Source organism: Marasmius oreades, chromosome 1, assembly GCF_018924745.1.
Source record: "Marasmius oreades isolate 03SP1 chromosome 1, whole genome shotgun sequence".
In the NCBI taxonomy this organism is placed as follows: domain Eukaryota; kingdom Fungi; phylum Basidiomycota; class Agaricomycetes; order Agaricales; family Marasmiaceae; genus Marasmius; species Marasmius oreades.
The window spans coordinates 5,613,792-5,638,886 of record NC_057323.1 but is presented as its reverse complement, the minus strand read 5'-3'; the positions used below and the strand labels follow the sequence as shown (position 1 = coordinate 5,638,886).

Sequence of the window (25,095 nt, the reverse complement as noted above, 5' to 3'; positions counted from 1 at the left end):
GCCAGTGTCGCTCTGGTGGATCTTCCAAAGAGTCGGAAAGATAGATACTTTCACAGCTTGGACGAGCGCTTCAGCCATCGCCAGCACTCCTTCAAGACGTTTACGCCACAGTCTGAGGGCAGTGTGAGCGTCCAGTACCAGTGCCCACTCCCAACCATTGCCTACGAATGTTTCAGTGTTGTTACATGTTACATGATGATACAAGTCCAGCGAATAGCCTTGATCTTGGTGTGATACCGAAAACACGACGTCACGCGAGTCCTACACATTGCTTCAGAGCTCTACAATGAGTCACGGCGAACTTTTTTTGACAGCTCAACATCATCTCTCGGCGACTCTTCCTGGTTTTCGACCTTCGAGGGGGACAAAAACGCAGATGAATAAAAGAGTAATGGTAGTAGATCAAGATATCCTTACGTTCAAGTTCAAATTTCCTAGCGGAACGAGAAGCTTCGGAAGTGATTCCAGTTGGGTTCTCGGAGCGCTTGACCGAGATGGTTCCCCTGCTCCTCCCTGGGAACTTATCGTGCGTTGTGTTCCTCCATTCGTACTAGAACCACTATGCGCAAATCGAATATCCACACTCTGACCCCAACCGCTAGTAAAGACGTGGTTGAACTTTGACGCAGTGTCTCGACTTCCTCGAGTTGTACGACTGTTGAGAATGACCATAAGAGTATTGGAGTAGAGTTTTGCTAAACAGCGGGAAGGGATCATATGGAATGGGTATTTTTGAACGGAAATGAAGAGGACTGCATCGATGATGGCGACGGAAGCTGGGTTTTTGTAGGGGCCCGTAAGGATCGTTGATGGTAAACATAGCCGTACTAAGGACGGGCCAAAATTGCCGGGTACGTACCTGTAAGAGTCCCCGTCTCTATGATCAGGCGAACGAGACGCGTTATCATGGCGTTTCCTCTGAAGCCTGAGCTGGCTTTGAAGAGCTGTAGATTTAAAGGTGCGTCCTATGTGAGCAACCGTTACTTGTTGTAACAGAGGGAAAAGGACTCACGTAGGCGGTCATCGCTACAGCAATGATCGTGTCACAAAGGGCACTTCCGACAAGCCATATCTTGGAACGTTGGGGCGTTAATGAGCTTAATAGAGGGCCTAGGGAAGGAAGACCATACCGTGCACGGAACGAGGGTTCGTTGTTGAAGAATGGCGGAGTTGTTGATCTCAAAAATGGATACGCCTTCGATAATAGCGCTCACGAATTGTGTTATTGCGATCTTTAAATTGAACAACGAAGGAGGTGAACGTCAATCAACAATACTGAACATACTACGGTCAGTGGCAACTACCCACCGAAATGATGACAAGGGTGAGAATCCAAGAGCGAGAGATGACTTGGATCTGGTAGCAATAGAAACATTGCACAATGAGACTGACTGTCGACAGAAAGGAAGAGAAACGGAATCGCTGAGTCAAGTTTTATAAGGAAGGATTTACTGCAAAGAGACTCACTTGATCCAGTCAGAATGGGTACGCTAATACCCGAAAGATGCGCAGCCCTCAGTGCTGCCATATCCCCGAACCCAGCCCCGAAAATTGTGAAGGCATCACGAAAGAATATGGCTGATTGCGTCGTATCCAGAAGGAATACAATGTATACGAGGCTTTTAATGATCTTTCGGTCCTTGGGAAATGACAAGTAATAGATATCTAGAAAACACCTGAGCGTCAACCGGGCGAAAGTCTGAATATGAACTAGTTTAACTTGTGGACTCACAAACTTGAAGTACCTGTACACCATATAAAATCGAGCCTAGCATGAACGTGATGATCTAACAGGCGAAAAAAAATTGTTGAAGATCAGATCGCAAGTGACGCGAACCGGCACTAATGAGATCGTACTAAGGGACCCGAACTAGTGGAAAAATGGCGATTAGTTCAATCCATAAATATCAATCACGGTTTCACTTACATGTTTCGAACATCTGAAGGTATTCCAGCAACGGGGGACATTTAGAAAAAGAAGGTGATATGCACCGCTGCAGGAACAAGCAGTGGGTGGTGGTGTGCGCGGACCCTCGTTCCTACCCGGTATTATTTAAAGCTCGAACTTGTTGATGGCTCAGATTACGTGGGCTATTGCATGGAGACCCGATACTCAATTATGATTTTGAATGGAGAACTTCCTAGGATGGGTCAGTCCTGCGTGAATAATTTGAAGGTAAAGGTCAACCTACTTCTTCCACGTTATTCGACAAAATCAAAATCAAACACATGGACTGAATTCCTGTAGTGGCCCTGCAGTGTACGCGCATCGTAGCCAAAGGTTCTTGGGTAAAGCATGGGACGATTAGCCCCGGTACCGCGAATACATATCAACTTTTTCCTCGAACTCACGACAACATCGCGGGAAGGTCGGCTAACCAGACTCAACATAAAACGTAACAAGAGGGACAAAGGAATTGAAAAGCTTTACAGAGTTCCCTGCTTCTCAGAGATTCCATGAACTCTTTATCAAATCAGCCGCTCTTTCAGCTATGATATAAACAGGGACCTGCGTATGAGCAGCGGGTATAAAGGGCTGTAATAAAACGAATGTTAGCAACGAGAAGGAAATTGAACACAGAGCTCGAAGAAGAAAAAACTCACAAAGACTGAGGCGTCAATGACACGAAGGCCAGATATCCCTTTGACCCTCAGGTCAGGATTTACCACCCCATAACCAGCATTCTTAGCAGTCATAGCGGCTGTCCCTGCAGGATGGTAGATCGAACGGGCAGTATCACGTATCATACTCTCGATCTCTGCATCCGTTGTAGAATTGAAGAAAGGCTTGAGAATGTAACCCTCCCATGCCTTGGCAGCAGCGAAACGACGAGCAGCTTGAATTGCCTCTTTCATGACAATCATGTCGAACTCGGAACCAAAGAAATTCGGGTTGATGAGAGGAGCATCGAAGGGGTCGTTAGAACGCAACTGAATGGAACCCCCTTTGATGATGTTTATCAAGTCAGAAAAAAATCACACGCGTGGCTCCACGTAATGGAAAAACTCACGAGAGACGGGTGACACGACGACAGTAGAGATTGTAAGGAAGTTACCCTCAGGCGGTGGTGTGCCTCTCAGGCCATTCTACGGAAGGAAACGACAACTGAGATTGAGCGCGATTGACCTGTCAGCAGACAAATTGTAGAACCTACAGCAAAAACAAACTCGTAATGAGCAGTATTCGGACCTGCTGCAGGATCCGAGTGGTTCCTGAATGCAAGCGAGTCGTCAGGAATACGAAGCCAACCCAGTTGTGTCGTTATTGTGTTGACAAGCGGACCCTGGCGTCGCGTCTTCCATAGTTGCAGCGCCTCCTCAGCGTAACTCTCGTTGCGGACGAGTGTCTCCCATGTTTCTGTCGTGTTAACGAACCAAGTATTGCCGAGGACCGGATGATCCGTGAGGTTCTGACCAACTGAAGGGTTGTCTAGGATAGTCCTGATACCGAGTTTCGCCAAAGCCGTTGAATTCCCTATTCCGGAGTTCATCAGAATCTGGGGAGACCCAATAGAACCAGCGGAAAGGATGATCTCTTTTTTGGCTGTTATCCGTTTTCTCGGACCTGGTTTTTTTAGCAAAACCGACATATGGGACAAAACGCTTCTGAAAACTGACCATCAGGCGAATTCGCAACCTCTACCGTATCCATAGAGACGACCTTGGTGGGTGCTTTTCCCTCATTATCGTTTCCGATAGGCTGCTCGCTCGAGGAAAGAACTCGAGTTACCCGAGAATTCACAACGACATGGAGATTCGGTCGTGCAGCGTACTTCGGTCCGAGGTAGGAGGTAGCTGAGCTACTTCGTGCTCCATCACGAATAGTAGCTATTGCCCACCCTGTGCGAGACCGTCAGGAGCGAGAAGAGTGTTCTTTGAAGGACAGCATACCTAGACCGAGGTGGTTGCCGCTGTTATAATCTTCATTGTATGGGAATTCATTTGAAAGCTCTTGGGCACCTCGCATAAACCGCTCATCAATCGGCGTTGGGAAACCCGGAAGACTGTCTGAATTCACTCCATCATGACCATGTACCGCGGGATTGTATTGGCCTTCAGTGTTATGGTGGTCCTAGGTGAGGGTGCATTGAGTGTTACTTCGTGTCACAAACGGGAATTGCTAACATACGGCTGGTGGGGTGACGATTTCGTTCTTCGAGTAACGCAGAGTCAGACGGGAAAACTAGAAACGAGTGGAGAGGATTTCGTACGCGGAGAATGAATGGTTGAAGGCTCTTCCACGACCAGCCCACATCTCCGGTAATTTGGGCTATGCGATCGTATTCTTCTGAGGAGCCACGGGTATAAGCCATGTAATCTACCCAGAGTGTGTCAGTTCATCAGTCAGAGGGTGGGCTCATGGAAAAACACACTGATGCTGCTACTCCCTCCCAATGTGTATCCACGATTGTAGTCGAGTGACCTGCCACTGAGCTGTTCTTGGGGTACGGTTCTGGCAAAAATATCAGACTTGCACAGAAGCTACGTCAGAATTGCGAGGGCCATACGTATAATTCCAGTCGTATGCGGTTCTAGGAGCCGCGCGGGTGCAAAAGAATGGTACTTCGAGATTCAATACATCCTTATTTCTGCGGGAACGTTCAAAACGGGAGAAATATTGCATAGCACGGAATGGACTCACGAAACACCGGCTTCAATAACGAGAACTGAAACTTTTGGATTTTCGCTGAGCCTATTCGCGACTACTAAACCCGCTGTACCTCCTAAAAATACATGGAATTACAATTCAGTTAGGGCGGAAAATTTGAGTGTAATTGAAGCTCACCTCCAATGACTATGAAATCATAGCTGCCTTGAGGAACGACCGAGATATCCTCGAAAAATGCCCCCAAACTCGACGCGGCGAGAAAAGCAAGGGAAAACCACGTCTTACGAGCGGTCGAGGGCATGTTCACAACGTCAGCTCCCTTCTCACCCTCCACCCTCAATTCGCTTTATATCGGACTCGGCGGGTCGTGGGAGGAGACAATAATGAATAAAATGAATCGGCTTTCCCGTATCAGTCGAGGACACCACAGCGCATACGTAAGATGGCGCTTCTCCAAACCATTCCTCTTCACCTCCTATATAAGACTTCCAATTTTGCAGGCAGAGGACGTTGAACTCCGCGTAACAGCCACTTTGATTTCGAGAATTGCGTCCTATCATCGTCGTCGTCGTCGTCGTTTGGGATGTAGCGAGTGGGAAAGCCATATGAGTGCTGATTCAGGGCTGAGGGAGACTGGATGTCTCCCTCCACATGGTTCCAGTTCGGTACGGCAATAATCGGCATCGGAAGGCAGAGCGCGGTTCAGGTCGCAGTGGAGGACTTTCCGTGGCCTTTTCTAAACCAAAAGCTTTTCTGAACCGCTCAAGGGTGTCTAGGGCGGGTTAAGCCGACACAGATGCTACCAGAGTTCGAAAAGGACCATCCGTTCTAGACTTTGGAGGGGTCCTCTAAATCTGCATTGCATTTCTAAATCTTAGCCGACGTAGCTGTGTTTGGCCGAGGCGTTTCGGAGATGATACGACATCATTACCATGACATGAAACCTGTGGAAGAGAGTAATCAAACGTTACAAAGTTGGAAAGGAGAGGTCCAGACGTACGGAGTTGGCGTGGAATAGCGTACAAGCTCCAACAGCCCTCGGCCTCAGTGACCCGCATTGACCATGAACGCTAGACTTAGAACGACCCGCCAACTATATCGACACATCTCGTCCCCAAACTGTTTTTTGAACCAACCGGAATCGCACATTGTTGTGATTACATACAGCCGAATATAAAGCGCGTTCGAGGTTGAGTATTACTTGTATAATCCTGTAATGTACGACATTGGTATCAGTCAACTGATACACGAAGGTCATTTTCAGCTGAGTCAGAAATTTCTAAACCGCGAAAGGTCACAATGTAGCATCTCACCAAGGTCCGACAGACAGCATCGAATATGATCCAAACGAAACCAATGGCCACCAAGGAGTCCAACTTAAAAGTTGCGTCGATGAAGAAATGAGTATGCCGCAGGAACCAGAAAAGAGCCAAAGCCAACTGACGCGGAAGTCAGTCTCGATTTAGAGATATCTTCACACGACAACAACCGGACTAATAACGTCACGTTCTACAATCTTTTGCTTATCGATCCCATCCGAGCTTGGGGTGGAGGCCGCGGACGCCCGTCCCTATTTAAAGGACCCGACTCCAGAGGAGGTTATGCAGTCTTCATCCGCTTCATCATCATACACAACCCACTATCAACTTAGACTAATGGCTGTCAAAGATCTCGCCGAAGTGAGTTTATAATTCACTACGCTGTTGTTGTTTTTTTGCTCCCTGTCCTCATCAACTGTTATAGAGCACCATCAACGACAACACCATCGCTTTCTTCTCCAAGAGTTGGTGTCCTTATTGCAAGGCCGCCAAAGCCCTCTTCAAAGAAAAATATCCCGATACTCAGATTAAGATTGTTGAGTGAGTTTGAAATGATAACGGTTCGAACTGGATGCCATGTTGACATGTGGGAAAAGGTTAGACGAGACTGAAGGAGGTGACGACCTTCAGAGTTACTTGGCTGATAAAACAGGCCAGAGGAGCGTTCCAAACGTTTTCATTAGTGCGTGACTGCTCATCGTTCTATCTCGGACACAGTGCTAATGTTTCTACAGACAAGAAGCACGTCGGTGGTACGCGATTTCGTTATCGAAAGCACTTTTTGCATGGTCGTTAATCATCACAATCTTTTCTTAGGCAACGACAAGATTCAAGCTTTGCAGAAACAGGGCGAGCTCATCAAACTGATCAACCCCAAAGCGTGAGCTTCGAATTCGGGCACCCTCAAGATAAACTGAGGCGGGTTTCGGGTTTCACTTAGGTTGTCGACTGTTAAGCTGTAACTGAAGTCAGATGTACTCTTATCTGTACAATTAGAGTAAGGTTTATAATCGCATTAAGAATCGGGACTCCGGATCTTGAGACCCAGTGAAAATCGACAATATTCTGGGGAATTCACACCTATTCGGTACCATGTATTATGGCAGATGAATTATTTGCAACTAGTGCTCCATAATGCGCCCAAAATACTCTGTTCCTCACCCATATATATCCATAACCGGCTAACCAATGTTGACACCAAGTTGACCTTGACTTTGAGGCATCCGCGCTGAACACGGTGCAACATTGGTGAAATATGTGAAGCGGCCGCCTATACAGTAGCCGCCCACATGGCATACACCTGACTTCACCGCATTTAAGTATGTTCTGCTTCTGGCCAGTGGCCGGACTTGCCAAGGGCTTGTTAATGTATAGCTGTACTTTTTTCACTCTTTCCTTTTGAATTAGAGTAGATTAAATTGCTGACTAATTTCCTGGGGGAAATCCCCACCTGAAAGTCATATTGTCTTTGTCATATTCTCATAGCATGTGACATAGAATTATCGCACCTGAGACAATATACTCAACCTTTCTAACCTATTCTCATAACAAGATTATGGCACTGCAACGATTTGTAGCTAGTGCTTTGCACCAGATTGCGCCCAACAAGAACTGTGTAAATCATTCAGTAAATAGCAGTTAATAGCAATGAGAACACTCGGCAAATGAACAACATTTATGACAGCATGCATGAATGAACTCAATGGATGGGCGCATGAACGTGTGAAATCAACCAACCCTCCCTACAACAAAACCACAATGCCCTCACTGAGCTGCTCTTGCCTATTCTTGTCTATTCTTTTCACCGAGTTTGTAGCCGCCCACATGAACAAGTGTAAAAAATGTGAACTTAGTGAATTTGGAGCTCAGCATGCTGTTCTGCCACGTGGGAATTTTCAAACATTCTAACTTAAAACCTCCTGAACATGCAACGCGACTCTTCTTCATACCACCACCATCACGCTCAACTTTCGCCCTTTGTCTCAAGTCCAGGCTCATGTTGTCGCCTTAGTTGCTGAACAGGTGTGTAGCCTTGCCTTACACATATTTCTTGTTCTGATATCCCTTCATACCCACCAGGTTACCATGTTTTGAGTTGTCAATCTGTGATTTCTGACTGTAGGTATCGTTGTATCTCTGTTACTAATTTATGCTGATCAGAACCATACATGCACAGTACTAAATGCAAACTCAACCCCTCTGAATGCAGCGGACTTCGTTCTAGTTTGGGTGATTCGTGAGCAGGATGGGCAGTTTATTTAGGGCATAGGTTGGAGGGGGCGGGTACAAGAAAGTATTGGGGGCGACAGTTGGCAGCAGCAATATCGTACGATTAGTGAATTAAATTAATTATGCATGTATTTTACTCGTATAGTTATTCAATGACATGATTTCATGTTAATCAAGGCAATAGCTAGGATTATGCTTGAACTACCATTTTCCACCATTGTTAGACCTATCCCAGATATTGACTGGATGTTTTCACCTAAAATCACCAAGAATAGCGGGGAATAGACAAATTAATGATGTGATTTTTACCCGGTGTGATGCACAATTTGTGAGCAATAGGCGGGACAAGGTCGAGCTACCGTTTTCCACCATTGTCAGAGGTATCCTAACTATTGCCGCTAAAATTTACCCGACAATTGTAGACAAAGGCCGATAATATTGTCGATTTTCACTGGGCTTGAGAGCTTGCGGAGTTTGACGGAATTGATTTATCAGGCACGACTTTATACTTATAAAAAGCGTCAGATCCACTTTTCCTCCGAATTCTGTCCTTTTTACACCCGCAAGCTCGATTCATGGTCCAACCAGAATCTGGAATCGAGGGGCAATACGACTTCAAAGGCATGCTGTTCAGGCGCCCTTGGAGCTAGCGGTCTGCGAGTATACCCGTATTTTCTTACGGAGGATCTTACCGCGACTTCCATATTAAGTGATTGGTGCAACGGGAAATCATCGGGACTGCATTAATATTCGGCGAGACTGGAATCAATATGGTCGATACCGCAGAAGCGTTGTGGAGAAGGAACAGTACGTGTGAACCGAATCTCCTCCCCGATGCTGAATTGATCACAGTAATCATGTCTTCAATAGGATTTAGGCGCAACCTGACAGAAACCTCATAATTTGAACCACATCGGGTCGTTACCAAATTTCTGCTTCGTGGGACCAAATTTCAACAACGGTCGCAATGATCTTCAGCAAGTACTACTGTAGTGCTCCGGGAGCACTTTACGGTTACCGACTGATCACTTGCGTCGACTAACTACGGTGGTCAAAATTCGCTCTCTGTAAATACCCGAACATCAGGGAGTTCGAGACTGGACTAACGGCAGCCGAACGTCAACCTTTCGCTACTAATCTGGGCGCCGCGGTAACGCTGAGCGGAGTGAGTCGTTCTGCCACCTTTAACTTGAACCAAAGGCAGCAGCACCACTTCCGGAAGCTCAGCTTGACACCCTCAGGCTGCTCAAGCTACGACTCCATGGATGCGAGGTGTGGATACAAGGTGAATCCCAGTCGAGACCACATGGTTCAACGTTCGGCATTCGTATCCAAAGCTGAAGCCTGAGGTAGGTGGTGATGTTTTTTTTTTCAACCTCGTAAAACCGACGAAAGGTACCCTGACGGACGAAAATAAGCAGGACATTGATCAAGTCCTGCAATTGCCAATAACGAATGCTCAGTGAACGAAAATGGAAGATAAACGATCGAGGAGACACACACGTACAGGAGGACGATATGATATCTTTTAGACTTTCCCTCCGCGTTGGCAGTCGGAGTTGGCTCGATTGTTGTCTTCAACCATCAGATTCGGGAGGGGAACAGCTGGATCGGTATAAATATAAACCGTATCGCGGCTCAAAACGGCACTTGGCTTCACTTGAATCACTTCAATTGACTTACGGGAACACCGGATTTACTCAGTCGAGTACAATTCAATTCAGTCGGCCTCTCTGGCCCATGGAGTGATACTATGCTTGGATTCGGATATACTGTATGCCTAAGCAGTACCCGAAAGCCTCCTAACATACTCAATTAAACCTCTACCAAGGAATTCGTCATCCCAACAGAACGCTCGAAAAAAAAAAGGAACTTACCTAACAGGTGCTCCTGACATTCCCACTTCCATATACGCCCTCGGCCTTATCACTCCCTTAGCTCCAGCAATATCAATATGAGCCCATTCAATCGTAGGCTCATCGGCTTCGAGACCAGGAACGAAGTTCTTGAGGAATAAAGCGGCGGTACAACTACCAGCTGGTCTTCCACCGTTCTGGTAAACCAATAAACTTCACGTTAGAGGGGGGGGGGGGTGGGACTATTCGGTTACAGGTGAGGGGAGTGTAAACATACATTGCAGAGGTCAACGTTGGAAGAGTATATTTGGGGGCCTAGATTGCGAGAGCGGGATTTTGGAGGTCTGTGTTTCGAAGTGGAAAAAAAGAAAGCGTACCATAATCTTCGTCAAGAGGCATACGCCAAAACCTATCGTACTCATATGCCCCAGCTTCGTGTAATTTTTGCCAAAGTTCATCCGAAGACTAAAAGCGTGCAGGATGTGTTTGTTAGTTTATGTTAACAAGACACGAAGGAACGTACGGAGAAAACCCCAGAGTAATGCTCTCCCACCGCGACCACCATTGCACTAAAGACAGATAATCAGTACAATCGAATAAGGCACAAGAGAGAATGCCCATACCCAGTTAATGTTGCCACATCAATCAGCGTATGAGGCTTGTATTCAGTACCGGTGTAATAGATAGCATCTACAGAAAAGGATGGGCACAAGAGGTACCGACGACCAAGCCAACGCTAACCGGAAAGAACCAGACGGCCCTCGGCATCAGTGTTGTCGACTTCAACGGTCTTGCCATTCATGGCGTAAACGCTGTACATATTCGTAAGCATAGAATCCAACGAGCATGAGCACAACTCTACTCACATATCACCAGGCTTCGTAGCAGCGGGCTGGCCAAGCAAAACGATACCGTACCAAACTGTCAATCTCGTAATCCCGAAAAACAAAGACATAGTTCGAACTCACGCCGGGCATGTTCTCCGTAAGGGGTGTTACAGTAACGAGATTAACGCTGTAGCAAAGATTCGGATGAGTAAGAAGAACGGACTGCGAGGAAAGTCCCGAGCTCACGGTAGTTTGAGTTTAGCAATGGCCAAGGTAGCGGAGATGACCGCGCCAGCACCACCTGGAGGATGTTAGCAAGGTGAATTGAAGAAAACGAATCAAAAGGGAAGTGTCGCACCCATATCCCCTCGCATGAGTTTCATGCCCTGCGAAGTTGTTGAACGTCAACACGGGGAATAGGACACATGGCAGGAAGCGTACTTCACCAGGTTTCAAAGAAATTCCACCAGAGTCGAAGGTGATTCCTTTACCCACAAGTGCAACAGGTTTCTCATCTTTTGATTCTGCGCCTTTGTAATGTCTGGTATTGAAGTTGTCAGTATCGAGAAGTGGATTCGGAAGGGTAAAACTAAAACTTTACATCTCGAGTAGTTTGGCAGGTTCAGATGTTCCATGTGTGACCGAGAGGAATGTGTTCTGCATTCGGATTCAGAGAGATTTCAGACCTCCTTGATATTGTTGGCAGGTACCATTCCTTTTAATTCGGCCCATTCTATTAAGATATAGAAAATAGAAATTATAAGAACGAATCAAAGGAGGACGAAGTGACTGGTAACGCACTCTCATCTCTAACGATAATTTCCACATTTGCGACGCCCTCGAATTCTTTCTTGACGCGTTCACAGAATATCTATTTTGGCCCATACTCAATGGTGGTTTTCCTCTTTCAAACCAAAAACACTCACGGTCGGTGTCATCATGTTGGCCGGGAGTTCTGCAAGCTAAACCCGTTTATGTTAGGTGATTTCTCACAAGTGTAACTACGAACACACACCGTTCTGGCAAGATTCTGAGAATACGCGTAAGTAACTCCCCGCTCCCATTCTCTGGAGGGTTTGATTGGTCTGAACTGGAATTTCTCCGGAATTGGTTGCTTCAAATTGGGATTGAAGCGAGACGGAACTGGGTTAGTTTTGAGAGTGAATTCGAATGCCGCCAAATGAGCCGCAACAGCTATAAGATACTATCAGCTGTCTGTCGTGTTTTCGTCAGAATGAAAGAGAAACTCACCAGCAGCATGAGGATCAAGTGCATCATCGACCTCCACTTGGATAACCTTCTTAATATTTTCTTTCGTATTTAAACCCTCCAAATTGACTTTAACGGCCTTCACAGCGCTTCCAACAGCCTTCCTAATGATTTCCCTTCTCTCGTCTCCCTTTTTGTTATCAAACTTGTCTCCCAAGGTCGAAACAGCGGTAATGGTCGGTGGTCCCCAGAAGACACGCGCAGTGCCGACTTTGGAAAGACTGTCTCCAGGGAAAGCAGATTCGATTTCCTTGCTTGACGCGGTGGATGGATTGTGGGGGACAATACGGACTTGCGTTTGAGTGGACATGGTGGAACGAAGGAAAACCGAGAGATCAGTGGCGAATTGGTCACAGGTCGTCGGGTCCCGGGAGAAGATGTCGATGAACCGTCGTCGCTAACCTCGTGGGCGGACATCAGGGAACGACAAATCAAACTGGTCAAAAATAGAAAGCGTAACGGTAAGCGCTTAAGCGCTTAAGCCCTGTTACCCTGCTTTGACCCTGCTCGTTTTTTTTTCGCATTTTCACTCGATTGCTACAGCAAGTAGCGTAACATATTCCTGAGTACTGCAGCTACCTAGCTTGTAACACCATCCATTCGTCGTTGAGGTACCATGTCCGACCTGGTGTGCCGCCGCGGCTGAGCTCGAGCCGGTTATCTTATCATATCTAACCCTATTCCCATATCAAGTTACGCTTGCTTTCTATCCCACGAACTGTGGATGTTATCCACTCCTACCTATATTGGTCTTTCCTTCCCGTCGTTTGCGAAATCATTGACGCGCTTACTCATGCTAGGGAGCATGTGGAATGATATCAGACTACGACAAGATCAGGCACGATTGGTATAAAAGCTGACTCACGACGTACAATTCTCCCCAAAAAATTCTTTCCTTTATACACCCACAATCTCGAAACATGGTCCAACCCGAATCTGAGATCAAGCTAGAATACGACTCGAAAGGCATGCCATTCAGGCGCCTTGGACCTAGCGGTCTGCGAGTACCTCTATTCTCTTACGGAGGATGTAAGTTGACGCGCCTTCCATGATCAAAATAAAAATCAGGAGACTAATCGATGAAATCCGATAACCAGGGCTTACACTCGGGCAAAGTGTGGTGGGGGACCCATGCAAGGCGGGTTCTTTCTTTACAGCCTCTCGCGTTCAAGCCCAAATTGACGTTGATTTTTCATTTCGGGCGCAAATAGGAAATCATAAAGACTGCATTCGAGAATGGAATCAACATGTTTGATACGGCAGAGGCGTATAACAAGGGTGAATGTGAGAAGGAACTGTACGTGTAAAACCGAATCTTCTCGCCGATCCTTGAGATTGACCACACACTCAGCGGTCGTGTCTTCAAAGAATTAGGCCTCCGACGTACTGACCTTGTCATTACAACTAAACTGTTCTGGGGTGTTCGAGCAGGACCGAATGCTGGCGGGCTGTCTCGGAAACAGTGAGTTTGTCAAATTTGCCTTCTATCGGGGTGTGGGGGCTGATTCTGAATCTGTGATCGAGTATCATCGAAGGCACTCAAGAGTCTCTTGCACGCCTCCAAGTTGAGTATGTTGATGTTATCTTTGCTCACCGATGCGACGTGAACGGTACGCCCCGTATACTTCTCTATCTTTTTTTTTTTCAATATCTTACTGTCATGTTCCTTGATCAGTTCCGATGGAAGAAATTGTTCGTGCATTCAACTACGTAATCGATAAAGGCTGGGTAAGGGCACTCTTCCAAATCTCCATGCCCCTCCAATGCATATTCAATCGGCCTCCACCCTATCCAGGCATTCTATTGGGGAACTTCGGAATGGACGGCTCAGCAGCTCGAGGAGGCTTACCGTAGGTGTTGCTGACACTACTCGCATACTTCAACCCCTGCTAACGATAACTGCTTTTTCTTTTCTTTTCTCAGACGTTGCGAACAAGTTGGGGCTTGTAGGACCTGTCTCCGAACAATGCCAGCATCAGTATGTCCAAAACTTGCTACCATACGACGTACTGATCATGACCCCCGACCGTTGGAAAATAGTATGTTCCATCGTGACCGTGCCGAGAAAGAATATGCGTGAGCTATGGTATTCTATTGTATCTCTCCATCTCAGAATCCCTCACCCTCGAGATTCTAGCCCGATCTATAAAAAGTACCACCTCGGCAACACGGTTTTCTCCCCGCTCGCGAGTGGCTTACTCACCGGCAAGGTAGGTACGAACTGAATTGTGGAAGAAGGAATACTAACCCTCGTTTCATCCCAGTACAACGACGGTATACCCAAGGGATCGCGTTTCGATGTCGAAAAGGACTTTTTCTCTTCAACAATTAAAGCTCTTCAGTCCCCAGAAGGACAAGAGAAAATCCGGAAAGTTAAGGAGTTGACCAAGTTGGCAAAGGAAGGTACGTAGCTAGACTTGCCCCTTTCCACGCGTTTCTGGAGTTATGGCGATTAATATGTATATATTTCCTCTTTAGAACTGGATACAACTCCGGGGAACCTAGCCCTCGCATGGGTCGCTAAAAATCCCAATACATCTACTGTCATTCTCGGTGCTACGAAACCAGAGCAGCTTCTAGAAAACCTCAAAGCTCTTAAAGTCATACCTAAACTAACTCCGGAGATCATAAAGAAGATTGAGAAGATTTTGGATAACAAGCCGGAAAGTCATGTGAGTGAAATCTGACATATGGTATGATACATGAACATGGAAGCTGAGGATGGTTATGACCTTTTTCTTTAGCCAACATACGGAAGACCTGCGCTTGACGAGTTTGGAAAGCATTTGTATTGAGTGTGTGAGGAGGAGATACGGATGCCTGTTTTTTTGAAAACGAGAAAGTCGCCGACTGTAACATTATAACATAGGAAAAATCGTCAATGGATATAACGGGTGCAGCACCGTTCATTGCAAGGATAACGATCGTCATAAATGACAATAAACATTCTCAGATAGTCAGGCTGGCCCTTCTCATTGCACCACCGCCCCCCCGTCCCGCGGGAGAAAGTAACGAAGGACTGTGTTCGCTGGACCCCGATCCTCAGTTGAGTTCAACATTGCCGCATATGTATTATTTAAGGCTGACTTCTCAGGATATGGGGGCCACAATCAACTATGACATTCTTGCCTCAAAAAGCCGGTAGCCCTGGTCCCATCTTCGTGTTAGTGAGCGGGATATTCTTCTGTGAGAACGTCAAACATACGTTGAAATGGATCCCACCATAACGCGGGGGTTGGAACTGATGGACAAATAGAACGACCGGTCACTGGAAGCTTGAACCAGCGGGAAGACTCCCAAAGTGGGTGAGATCCACCATGTTTAGTGCTTCCAACTTGTTCTCGTTGAATTTTGGGTGTGCCATGTAACTTCTCATCGACATCTGTTGAGGTCTAGTGAGCACAGAAACTATGGGGGAGATGTATAGAACAAACATCAACTTCTCACCCAATCAAATCATCGTTTACTTCCTCTGCCGTACCAGGTGGGTACTCAATATTCAACAGAGTCCAACATCTCCTCGTCGTTTTCGAAGGTCGTCTGTTACCTCTTCCAACTGCGAAAAGAGCAAAGAAACCCTTACACTAGATAACGTACCTCGACGTTAGAATTTGAAGAACGTAGCAGAAATACGGCAAAATACCAATGAATAAAACGAATTCGTGAAATCAACAGGTGGGTGGTTTTCAACACACTACGGTGAGGACGAGAGAAGTGCGTTGTTATTGGGGTTCGAGGGACTCTGGCGGTTTCGTGGAGAGAAAGAGGAAAGAGAGTTGAGAGCCTAACGGAAAGCATGAAGAGAGGAGTGAATCATAGGCACTGTGTGTTGAGCGCAATTGGGTATCATCCTTCCTGTACTAAATTTTGTTGGAAATCGCATTAGACTGATTACTTCTTGTCTTCGAGCGGAATTTCCTCTTAAATTGAGAGATCGGCCCCAGACGGGTGTTGTTCGAAATATGAGTCGGGTGAGATAGGAAAAGTGTTGTAATTGGGGCTGGAAGAAAAATTTGCGGCTTCAAGCTTCATTGAGCAATGAAAGAGGTACTGTAGGCATTTCAATCCTGCGTTGTGGATTCTGAAAACGTGTTTGTCACATCGCTGCCGGATGGAAGACGTAACTCCGCCTGGTCATGTGACCGACAACTTTCCACGGTTGTTCGGGCTCTTCGGTCAAGCGGTCCCTTAAAACACTCTATCCCGCAACGACCTCAACCAAAACCGCTCTGGATATTTCTTCTCAAATTTTAGAAGAAGGTCATCACCGCATACGCTGTAGAGGCAATGCTCTCATCCCATCCATGACCTCCAGTTTTCGAGGCGTGGAAATGGTCATGTCATGCAGCACTGACAGAGTTGGGGTCACCGAATGTCAAGAGCTGCCTGTATACCGGTGCCCGGCACCGCCCATTCAACAACAACCTGGTAACAGGTCCAAAAAGTTTGACGGTTCATATACTTGTCCAGTTTGTTTTTTCACACCTTGAACATAGCCGCAATCATTCATGGCATTCATGACTCGAACAAAACCTAGTATCGCATCTCTTACGGTCCCTTTGAAATCAACAAAGTCCAAATGAGTCAATAGCGATCACTTTTTGTCAGGTGTGTAGTTTCTCTCTCTTGCGGAACCTTTGAGCTGGGAGTGTTTATAAAGGAAACCACAGACCACTCTTCTCCAACACACAGTCTAGCTAGCCTCCACCACCCAACCACACACTCCAAACTACTACTCAAGACCATACCATGACTCGCTCAAACGTATCTCAATACAGCCCTAAAGTAGCCAAGAAGGTGCGGCTTTACAATTACACTCTCCCTTCACCCCCCGCTGAACATCAACTTTATTTCTTCTAACCAGGCCTTCCGTGCAGCCGCTAAAGACGCAGGCATGCGATACGTCGATGCCATACAAGTCCGTAAAGAGGCACAATCCAACTTGAAGACGCTTTCTACGAAAGTAGGCGTCGTACGTCGTAACCCTGGTCGTATGGACGGAGTTCGGTGGAACGGAGATTCCTTCGTCTGTCCTTTACATGTAGATAGTGACTTGTCCGTGTTCGGCGGGTCCGAAGACGAGTTGGAATGTGAATATGATGACAGTTACGAGTTTGATAACAAGAGGTCGGAGGAGAAGATGAAGACCGTATCGGAGACGGTTTGTTTGATGGATATTGCGAAGCCTATGAAGGTTAAAGGTGTGTTATATCGACTTCTTGTTTTGTAGGAAGGGATCTTGACCTCCGATTTCACAGGCATTGCGAAGGATTTTGAAGTTTTACAAACTGTTCGACGGGTTATCGCACTGGAAGATGAGTTGGAGAACGAAGAATGGGAGATGACGAGCTGTACTGGATCTGAGTGGGACGAAGTTATCGAAGATGTCGAGTCAGAGGCGGCACTTGGAGCTTGGCAGTCGTACTCTGATGCTATTCGGTCAAGGGAGAAAGGGAAGGATGTGACCTAGGTCAGCTGTGAATTGGATATCTTTTCGATCGTCAAGAAGGAAACCTCACCCCGCGGCCCGTGGCCGGAAGATCATCTTCACAGATACGAGCAAGCCTTCTACAGTGACCTAGGTCCACATGAGGTTATTCGGTTGCTAACAATCCATATGTATTATTTCTGTATCAAACCGAAATAATTTACGGAATGGAACATTCAGTAATCAGTTCTGATACAACGAGCTACTCTGAGTGACTCGTGATGGGAGCTAAAAGGACAACAATTATTCATGAAGTAAACGAGTGTGGCGGTTCGAGTCATTTCGCGTAATAACGAAAAAGGGTGTTGTGGATGATCGGAGGGGGGTCATCGAGGTAATAGTTCATGATGGTACATTCAACGTTGTGTTCAACGAGTACTATTGGGTATTCAAATGTCGGGAAAACTTGACAACTTCAGAGAATGGTGGTGCGGGAAGTAAACTCCGAGGGATCAAAATCCACCTAAACATCCATCCAACGACGGAGGCTCCTCTATACTCGCACTCGCCACCTTCCCCGAATAGTACAACCCAGTCACAGGCGTCTTCCTCCTATTCAACTTGGGTCTCGAAGCCTTCCCGAGCCCATCCAATCCCAATCCCAACCGCTTTTTCGGACCCGCATGGGGTAAGAACGACATCGCCGTAGGAGTGATAGCATGTAAAACGGGTATAGGCGAAAAATGAGGTGAACGGTATTCACCAGTATCAGATTCCGTTGACTCGTCGGATTCCGAGGAGGATGAATATGAGTCTTGGATAAGTTGGGGGACGGATGAAGGGGAAGGGATGTCTTCTGGTTCGCAGACTTCGTAAGCGAAAGGGTGGAAGTAACTGCCTTTTTGCTCATCGTGGTCGTGGTCGTGACGTGGATGATCAGTTTTTCCTCCCTTTACACAGATAGGTGGACTACCGGCATGCAGAACTCTACCTCCGCGTTCGGGTAATGCGCAGGAGTTGGGGCTGACTTCGATCGGGGCTCTGTCGTAGATGGAGGAGGAGTGAGCGATGTAGGTGGAGGAGACGATTGTAGGAGTGGGAGGGAAGTGCACGTGGGGTGAAGGGAGAGGTAAAGGCGGTGGAGGAGACGACAGTCGAGGATGACGTAGTTTGGAGAGGGATAGAGGAGGTAGAGGAGACGGGGAAGATTGGGGAGATTGGGTTTTAAGTATCGAACGAACCATTCGTCGAGGAGCTTCTCCGATAACGGTTAATATGGCTTTCGCTATATATATGTGAGAGAAAAGGAGGATGTGGGAAGGGGGCAAAGAAGAACGGAAGGTACGGGCGACGAAACAATGTTTGGGTGCGTCCGACCTGACCCAGGAAAGAGCGTCGTGGGCTTGACCTGCAAGCTAACCCAAGGCGGTTATATCCTGTCAAGAAACCCACAGGTCAACATCACATCGAAAGACTCACAGAAAAAACCGCAGCCGTGACTTGTGACTTGGAGTGAGAAGTTGAATCGAGTATATTGGCTGACATAGCGGCTGCATATATATACATGTAAGTGGATCCTGAAACGTTTATGCAAAACCCACGGCGGATCATGGCATGGGCATGTCGACGCTATGATTGGCGAGTTATACCCCAATTGTCAAAATCCGGTCTCGCTTTGTACTGCCACTTCCCGGTATGTCCTTTGCTATTATGTACTTACGACTAGTCGATATCGATTTATGTGGCGTTGTAGGGACGGTGGCGCCTACCGAAAGAGACAGGAAGGCATGAGAAATCGTCGTGGACGGTCTCATAAAGATTAAATCAGTTGCGAGTAATTGGTGACAGGGAAAAGACATGGGAGACGGCTACAGTACCACTTCACCAATCGGCTACAAGTGAACTTTGGAGTAGGGAATTTGACATCAAAGCGCTCGTTATTATTCTCGTCACGCTCTTGGCGCAACGAATTGTCGGATAGCGGTGAATGCTTCAACCAAAACCCCTTAGTGACATTTGCAGGCCCATATGTGCGAAAAAAGAATGCATGCACTGACAGCAGTGTGAGATCGACATGTAGGTCCGTACTAGAGCCCCCACCTTACCACAGCGTCAGCAGACTCCTGCGCCATTTTCGCCGGTAAGGAGATTGGAGGAAACGTTGCATTGGAGTGATTTTGATGGAACTTGTGAACTCGTGAACGTTTGAACATTTACGGTTTGAAGATTTAGATGTTTGAGCCCCGAGTAAGGGGTCAAAGTTTCCGGAGTCAGGGTTACGTCGATTCGCTAAATACTGGGGTCGATCGATATCGAAGGTAACCGTTGTCGAAGTCTAACTGCCTACAAGCAGGCTGTTCGTTTGTTACTCTTTCAACGGTCCGGGTTCATTGTAAACGGCTCCATATCCATCAGCCCTGAACGAAATGTCCTGCGTCGTCGAAGTAACGTGTATGATTCCGTCATGTGAATACGAGGACCTAATGGGTAACTGGTGACATAAAATGAACGGAAGGAATCTGGAAGATACCGGTGATAAGGCAGGCGAACAGAGGCTCGAGTCGCCGTCTCTAAAGCATATGTTTCTCCTCCACCCCTACCGCTGTTGTCTTGAAAGCTGCTCCAAATCGCGGGATCCCTATCAATCATATGCACACATGCACTCAACGTTGAGGCGGGTGCAGGGATGTCAGCTCGTGTGTACAATAAATTGAATGTACAACTGATTTGAGTGAAGAGAAATGTCTGCTTTGACGGGTTGAACCCAGAGGGGTGGATAGATTATCTTCTCCAGAGAATTCGAAGACTTCCTGGACCTGTGGTTGAATACTCCTTGAGTACAAGCTGAGGGTTGAGATACTGCGGATTAGGGCCTGTTTGAGTACAGATAGTGTTTTTTTGTGGTCACTTACCTGGACCAGCCTTCACACGCCCGCTCATGCGCGCATGCCCCTACTCAGTGAAGTGGATACGAGTTCTAGGCCTACTTTGCGCAACACGAGGTTCAGTGAAAATCGGTAGATCAAGAACCTACTTATTAGTCTGGTTCTGATTCTCTTTTTGAGAAGCTGTTATCTGCTCCATGATCTGCTCCATTTTTCTCAGCGCTGAGCGCTTGAGCGGTCAAGCCGGGGTCCTTGGAATAAGGCGAAATTCCGAAATCGTCCGAATAAGGAGGCCGTGAGCCAGACGTACAGTATAGGTTTACTGTAAGATGACTGGATGAGAAATCGATAAGAAAATCACAGACCTCGTTTAATTCCATATTATATTACTCCATTGTGGACGTCCTGTAAAACACTGTGAGAAGGCACCGTGTCTTTAGATGAGCCGCGAGTCCACCCAACACCTAAGATCTTGATTGTCCACCGACGACATGAAGATCGGAACAGCAGCACATGCTCTTGAACGAGCACAGAAGCCAAGGAGTGATTGATTTTGAAAATTTCCATATGATTCGTAGTCCTCTTGAGCGTTGGTAAGTAGAATACTTGAGTACTTGGTTTGGACCCACTTGGACCTGCCCGGTGTCGACAAAAATTTGAAGATGGCGGTCTCGGGAGAACCGTCATCCATCGGCGTTCACGGCCGCTGTCAAGTCGTCGGCCCGCGGACGGAGCGAAGCAAGGTACCGGCGACGGTAACGGACGCAGGGGGGACCTTGCCGAACATTCCATCTTACCACCTCAGCGTGGGTAGTCGTATACCATCACATCTCTCCATCACCTCCTCAATGCCAATAACGACGACGAAACCTCCAGAAAAGAACGTCTTCGACTTTACCGACGATGACGAAGATGGATGGCAAGACATGCCCGTCGTACGAGAAGACACTATCCGTGGCGGTCTAGACGAAGAAGACCAAAAGAAATACCATTACGTTTCAACCTCGAACAAAACAGATACCAAAACGGCTGCAAATGCTAGGGGGGATCTGATCGATTTTGATGATCGCGGTAATGAATGGAGGGCGAAGGCTGGCGGGGATGAGCATATTGAGAGCGAGTATACGAGGTTGAGGGTTAATGAGGATAACGAGACGGATGAGGTGCATCTACGGACGAAATATCTGTTTGACGAGGATAAGGCTATGACGCCTCTTAGTCAGATGCAGGCTACGAAAGGTTTGTTGACGGAAGGGCAGAGGATAGCGTATGTGGGGTTATGTGCGTTGACGAGCAGGGAAATGCTCAAGAAATTGAAGGATTCGAATAGGAAGGAATTGAAGCATGCCATTGCGAATATGGAGTTGTGGGGGATGAAGATTATGGGCAGGTTGTACTATCATATGGAGCTCGAAACTCGAGGTAAGATCTTCGACTTTCTCTTCTTCACTATCCTTCCAGCCCACTCAAGAAACCTCGCAGAACAGAAAATGATAGAAAGCCTCGGTGATCATGGCGTTGAGCCTATGGATCTAGTACCTTCGCTCATGACTACGCATACCATCTCAAACCCGGAGTATGACCCCGCAGAGGCGAGGAGGCAGCGCGAAGAAGAGGATATCCGTGTAGCAGAGGCAGAGGCGGCAGCCCTAGAACAAGACGATGATATTGCAGATACAGAATCTATCTCTGGCCAAACCATCGTTGCGGAACCGGTGCCAGCAGACAGTAAACTGTCATCATCACCTTCAGCTTCCCCAACAACCACCACAGCCAAGGTCTTCCAGACTACCACCCGTGTGCTGGAAGATACGGCAACGTCTTCCATTCCAGGTGTCTCAACCACACTCTCTTCTGCAGACGAGAAAGTTACATTGGACATTCGATGGACAATCCTCTGTGATCTATTCCTCATTCTCATCGCTGATAGCGTGTACGACGCTCGGTCGCGGGTTCTTCTGGAACAAGTCGCGCTTAAGCTCGGATTGGGATGGCTAGACGTTGTCAGGTTCGAGAGTCGTGTCACGGAGGCTCTCGAGATTCAAGAAGGCGTTGAAAAGATGGAAAATCAGGATATTATCGATGTGCGAATGAAAGCTGCTAGGAATAAACGATATATGATGATGGGCCTCGCTACGGTTGGAGGTGGACTTGTTATTGGTTTATCGGCGGGTTTGTTGGCTCCTGTCATTGGTTTGGGGTTGGGTACGGTGCTTGGAACTATGGGTGCTACCGGTGCTACGACGTTCCTGACTGGTGTTGGTGGTACTGCGGTCATCGCTACTGGTGGTGTATTGACTGGGTCAGGGATTGCGGCGAAAGGAATGGCGAAGAGAACTCGGCAGGTTAGGCAGTTCGATGTGTTGCCTCTGCATAATAATAAGAGGGTTAGTTGTATTCTCACCGTCCCAGGGTACGTTCATTTCTGATATCTTATCGTTGAATTATTTGAATGTTTATTCCTGGTTGTCACAGTTTCTTGACTGGACCACTCGATGACCCGAGGTTGCCGTTCAGCGTTTTGGATCCTGTCGTTGGAGATGTCTACAGCGTTCTATGGGAGCCGGAGATGATTCAAGAGACAGGAAGCGCGATTAAGATCTTGACCTCAGAAGTGTTAACTCAGATCGGACAGGGTGTGCTCGCAGCTACGGTCATGGCGACGTTAATGGTGGGGTTACAATGGCCTATCAGTACGACTTGCTTTTCGTTTAAACGCCTTACTTTTGACTCATTTCCGACTTTCCAGTTCTAACGAAACTCGGCTATTTAATCGATAATCCCTGGAACAATGCCCTCGATCGCGCCAGAGCAGCTGGTAGCGTCCTCGCTGACGTTCTACTTCGTCGTAACCTAGGTGTCCGCCCTGTAACACTCATCGGGTTTTCTCTCGGAGCCCGAGTCATCTTTTATGCCCTTGTTGAGTTGGCGAAACAAAAAGCCTATGGAATCGTTCAAGATGTCTTTTTGTTGGGTGCTACCCTCTCTGTCACCCAGAAGATGTGGATTGAAACGAGGAGCGTGGTGTCTGGTCGATACGTCAACGCGTATGCGAGGAACGACTGGGTGTTGAATTATCTCTTTAGGGCGACTAGTGGTGGGGTTGGTAGGGTTGTTGCCGGGTTGAGACCTATAGAAGGGGTGATTGGGTTGGAGAATGTAGATGTGACAGATAAGATATCTGGGCATATGAGTTATAGGACGTTTATGCCGTTGATTCTGGATGAACTTGGGTTTCCGGTGTTTGCTGATTATTTTGATGAGCCTGAGGTGCGTGTGCTTGGTTACTCTTATCTCTTCGTTTTCTTATACTTGTATAGGAGCCAGACTTTGAAGGCGATCGTGTAGTGGTACGGGAAGGAGAAGAAACCGCCAAGAAGGGCTGGTTTTCAAAGAAGAACAAAAAGCCCTCCGGATCTCAAAACGCGTCACGACCACCTTCAACATCTAGTTTTTCTGTTCAAAAGAAAAAGCAAGCATCTGATGGCCGCACGAGTTTAGATGCTGTCGATGAGGATCTCCCACCTCGCATCAGTACCCCAAGCTCAAAAGAGGGACCATCCGCAAGTTCGTCTACTTCTCCTTCGGGAACTCAAACTCCAGTGGAAGACGATCCTGGTTCGCATATACCTAAACATGCAGGATTTGATTTCAGTGCGATCAAGGACGTGATTGGACAAACCGAGGAGAATCCAGAGGAGCTCAAGATACCTTCGGGGGCTGTTCACGTTCAGCCGCCAACGTATTTGCCCCCACCGCCAGTCAATTCTACGGCACCTCCAACATGGGATGAAGAGCCATCAACGGCTGATCTGACGTCGTCTATGAGGTCGATGTCGTTTACGAATGGGATGACTGCTCGAGATACGCAAGGAGAGGAGGATATTGTGGCTCCTCCGCCACCGCCTATACCCGAGAAGGATCCGTATCCTCAAAAGACACCGTCTATTCCATCACCATCTATTCCATCACCGTCTATTCCATCACCGTCTATTCCATCACCGCCAATGCCTTATCAATCTTTTCCTTCTGCCCCTGTGTTGTCATTTGGCGGGAACGATGGATCCATATGGTCCAATCCTTCTCCTCCTATGGGGTATACTAATCCGTTTACTTCGTCGATATCCAGATCCCCGAATCCTGTGGACGTGGGGTTGTCGTTTGGTGCTGCGGATGGTAAGATCACTTCGTTCGGTGGTGGTAGTACGACCAATGAATCGTGGAGAATACCGAGCGATCTTGGTTTAGGGAAGCGGAAGCCACCTGGGAGCAGTCCGAATACGGATTATTCTAATCCTTGGTCGTGATCCGTTTTTCTTTTTTGTCGGATTATGGGGGTTTTATGTTTCCGTTCGTTTAGATGATGTCCTACCCTTCGTTTTCACTCCAACTTTTCAAGCATTCACTGACGTTTACTAGCACTCTCATTCCTTTACATCCCGTGCATGGAAAATTTACCATACCATACCTACATCCTCTGATACCTGCCCTCCCTCCATTCATATCAATTACCAAGTAGATCTACATTCACGATTAACCCTTTCTCTATTTGTTGTATTAAATATTAAGTTAAAAGCGATGGTTGACAATAATACTGTGTACGTTGAGTCCTGACGTAACGCGTACGCGTAAAAAAATCTTTCACCTGAACCACCACTTGTTCGATTTCATGC

General features: G+C 47.2%; 8 protein-coding genes across 8 annotated transcripts; 4 read left to right on the top strand and 4 right to left on the bottom strand.

The window, feature by feature from the left end:
- Nucleotides 1-207: 207 nt before the first annotated feature.
- Nucleotides 208-1,968, bottom strand: E1B28_001993 (uncharacterized protein; the record flags this gene model as incomplete). The annotated part of the gene is made up of 10 exons (XM_043147974.1): nucleotides 208-353; nucleotides 418-776; nucleotides 860-944; nucleotides 1,013-1,072; nucleotides 1,131-1,232; nucleotides 1,309-1,391; nucleotides 1,468-1,665; nucleotides 1,733-1,787; nucleotides 1,858-1,870; nucleotides 1,928-1,968. 10 exons carry the CDS (start codon nucleotides 1,966-1,968, stop codon nucleotides 282-284), a joined length of 1,068 nt encoding a protein of 355 aa, XP_043016688.1. The 3' UTR covers nucleotides 208-281.
- E1B28_001992 (uncharacterized protein) lies at nucleotides 1,928-6,034 on the bottom strand. Its single transcript, XM_043147973.1, has 16 exons — nucleotides 5,923-6,034; nucleotides 5,610-5,849; nucleotides 4,787-5,553; nucleotides 4,643-4,724; nucleotides 4,509-4,589; nucleotides 4,374-4,453; nucleotides 4,212-4,318; nucleotides 4,130-4,153; nucleotides 3,892-4,072; nucleotides 3,619-3,840; nucleotides 3,156-3,565; nucleotides 3,012-3,087; nucleotides 2,605-2,945; nucleotides 2,353-2,536; nucleotides 2,193-2,284; nucleotides 1,928-2,141 (listed from the first exon to the last, which is right to left on the bottom strand). Exons 3-14 carry the CDS (start codon nucleotides 4,908-4,910, stop codon nucleotides 2,447-2,449), a joined length of 1,818 nt encoding a protein of 605 aa, XP_043016687.1. The 5' UTR covers nucleotides 4,911-5,553; nucleotides 5,610-5,849; nucleotides 5,923-6,034; the 3' UTR covers nucleotides 1,928-2,141; nucleotides 2,193-2,284; nucleotides 2,353-2,446.
- A 105-nt stretch (nucleotides 6,035-6,139) lies between these two features.
- On the top strand, nucleotides 6,140-7,070 carry E1B28_001991 (uncharacterized protein). Its single transcript, XM_043147972.1, has 5 exons — nucleotides 6,140-6,288; nucleotides 6,353-6,468; nucleotides 6,525-6,610; nucleotides 6,663-6,680; nucleotides 6,745-7,070. The coding sequence occupies exons 1-5, from the start codon at nucleotides 6,211-6,213 to the stop codon at nucleotides 6,810-6,812; spliced, it is 366 nt and encodes a 121-aa protein (XP_043016686.1). The 5' UTR covers nucleotides 6,140-6,210; the 3' UTR covers nucleotides 6,813-7,070.
- Nucleotides 7,071-9,899: 2,829 nt separating this feature from the next.
- On the bottom strand, nucleotides 9,900-12,546 carry E1B28_001990 (uncharacterized protein). Its single transcript, XM_043147971.1, has 18 exons — nucleotides 12,092-12,546; nucleotides 11,856-12,034; nucleotides 11,767-11,802; nucleotides 11,642-11,711; nucleotides 11,551-11,573; nucleotides 11,442-11,497; nucleotides 11,282-11,381; nucleotides 11,199-11,226; nucleotides 11,087-11,141; nucleotides 10,982-11,027; nucleotides 10,880-10,905; nucleotides 10,755-10,825; nucleotides 10,637-10,703; nucleotides 10,537-10,582; nucleotides 10,391-10,478; nucleotides 10,291-10,328; nucleotides 10,035-10,210; nucleotides 9,900-9,980 (listed from the first exon to the last, which is right to left on the bottom strand). Exons 1-18 carry the CDS (start codon nucleotides 12,417-12,419, stop codon nucleotides 9,938-9,940), a joined length of 1,476 nt encoding a protein of 491 aa, XP_043016685.1. The 5' UTR covers nucleotides 12,420-12,546; the 3' UTR covers nucleotides 9,900-9,937.
- A 289-nt stretch (nucleotides 12,547-12,835) lies between these two features.
- E1B28_001989 (uncharacterized protein) lies at nucleotides 12,836-15,028 on the top strand. The gene is made up of 13 exons (XM_043147970.1): nucleotides 12,836-13,138; nucleotides 13,207-13,247; nucleotides 13,321-13,406; nucleotides 13,461-13,571; nucleotides 13,634-13,719; nucleotides 13,785-13,837; nucleotides 13,905-13,959; nucleotides 14,033-14,087; nucleotides 14,150-14,185; nucleotides 14,247-14,319; nucleotides 14,374-14,512; nucleotides 14,588-14,781; nucleotides 14,854-15,028. The coding sequence occupies exons 1-13, from the start codon at nucleotides 13,030-13,032 to the stop codon at nucleotides 14,902-14,904; spliced, it is 1,089 nt and encodes a 362-aa protein (XP_043016684.1). The 5' UTR covers nucleotides 12,836-13,029; the 3' UTR covers nucleotides 14,905-15,028.
- Nucleotides 15,029-16,858: 1,830 nt separating this feature from the next.
- On the top strand, nucleotides 16,859-17,579 carry E1B28_001988 (uncharacterized protein; the record flags this gene model as incomplete). Its single annotated transcript, XM_043147969.1, has 3 exons — nucleotides 16,859-16,906; nucleotides 16,974-17,310; nucleotides 17,368-17,579. The coding sequence occupies 3 exons, from the start codon at nucleotides 16,859-16,861 to the stop codon at nucleotides 17,577-17,579; spliced, it is 597 nt and encodes a 198-aa protein (XP_043016683.1).
- Nucleotides 17,580-18,049: 470 nt separating this feature from the next.
- Nucleotides 18,050-19,111, bottom strand: E1B28_001987 (uncharacterized protein; the record flags this gene model as incomplete). Its single annotated transcript, XM_043147968.1, has 2 exons — nucleotides 19,017-19,111; nucleotides 18,050-18,952 (listed from the first exon to the last, which is right to left on the bottom strand). The coding sequence occupies exons 1-2, from the start codon at nucleotides 19,101-19,103 to the stop codon at nucleotides 18,050-18,052; spliced, it is 990 nt and encodes a 329-aa protein (XP_043016682.1). The 5' UTR covers nucleotides 19,104-19,111.
- Nucleotides 19,112-21,200: 2,089 nt separating this feature from the next.
- Nucleotides 21,201-24,729, top strand: E1B28_001986 (uncharacterized protein; the record flags this gene model as incomplete). The annotated part of the gene is made up of 5 exons (XM_043147967.1): nucleotides 21,201-21,844; nucleotides 21,905-22,835; nucleotides 22,898-23,115; nucleotides 23,172-23,692; nucleotides 23,743-24,729. The coding sequence occupies exons 1-5, from the start codon at nucleotides 21,271-21,273 to the stop codon at nucleotides 24,727-24,729; spliced, it is 3,231 nt and encodes a 1,076-aa protein (XP_043016681.1). The 5' UTR covers nucleotides 21,201-21,270.
- Between the last annotated feature and the right edge of the window lie 366 nt (nucleotides 24,730-25,095).

Coding starts and splice junctions, on each gene's coding strand:
- E1B28_001991 (XM_043147972.1), top strand. CDS start 6,211: ATGCAGTCTTCATCCGCTTCATCATCATACACAACCCACTATCAACTT. Junction 6,289..6,352: donor CTGTCAAAGATCTCGCCGAA/GTGAGTTTATAA, acceptor CAACTGTTATAG/AGCACCATCAACGACAACAC. Junction 6,469..6,524: donor ACTCAGATTAAGATTGTTGA/GTGAGTTTGAAA, acceptor ATGTGGGAAAAG/GTTAGACGAGACTGAAGGAG.
- E1B28_001989 (XM_043147970.1), top strand. CDS start 13,030: ATGGTCCAACCCGAATCTGAGATCAAGCTAGAATACGACTCGAAAGGC. Junction 14,320..14,373: donor GTGGCTTACTCACCGGCAAG/GTAGGTACGAAC, acceptor GTTTCATCCCAG/TACAACGACGGTATACCCAA. Junction 14,513..14,587: donor GACCAAGTTGGCAAAGGAAG/GTACGTAGCTAG, acceptor TTTCCTCTTTAG/AACTGGATACAACTCCGGGG.
- E1B28_001990 (XM_043147971.1), bottom strand. CDS start 12,419: ATGTCCACTCAAACGCAAGTCCGTATTGTCCCCCACAATCCATCCACC. Junction 11,028..11,086: donor ATTGCTAAACTCAAACTACC/GTGAGCTCGGGA, acceptor TCTTTGCTACAG/CGTTAATCTCGTTACTGTAA. Junction 10,329..10,390: donor GCCTCTTGACGAAGATTATG/GTACGCTTTCTT, acceptor CTCGCAATCTAG/GCCCCCAAATATACTCTTCC.
- E1B28_001992 (XM_043147973.1), bottom strand. CDS start 4,910: ATGCCCTCGACCGCTCGTAAGACGTGGTTTTCCCTTGCTTTTCTCGCC. Junction 4,725..4,786: donor TGATTTCATAGTCATTGGAG/GTGAGCTTCAAT, acceptor ATGTATTTTTAG/GAGGTACAGCGGGTTTAGTA. Junction 4,454..4,508: donor GCATACGACTGGAATTATAC/GTATGGCCCTCG, acceptor TATTTTTGCCAG/AACCGTACCCCAAGAACAGC.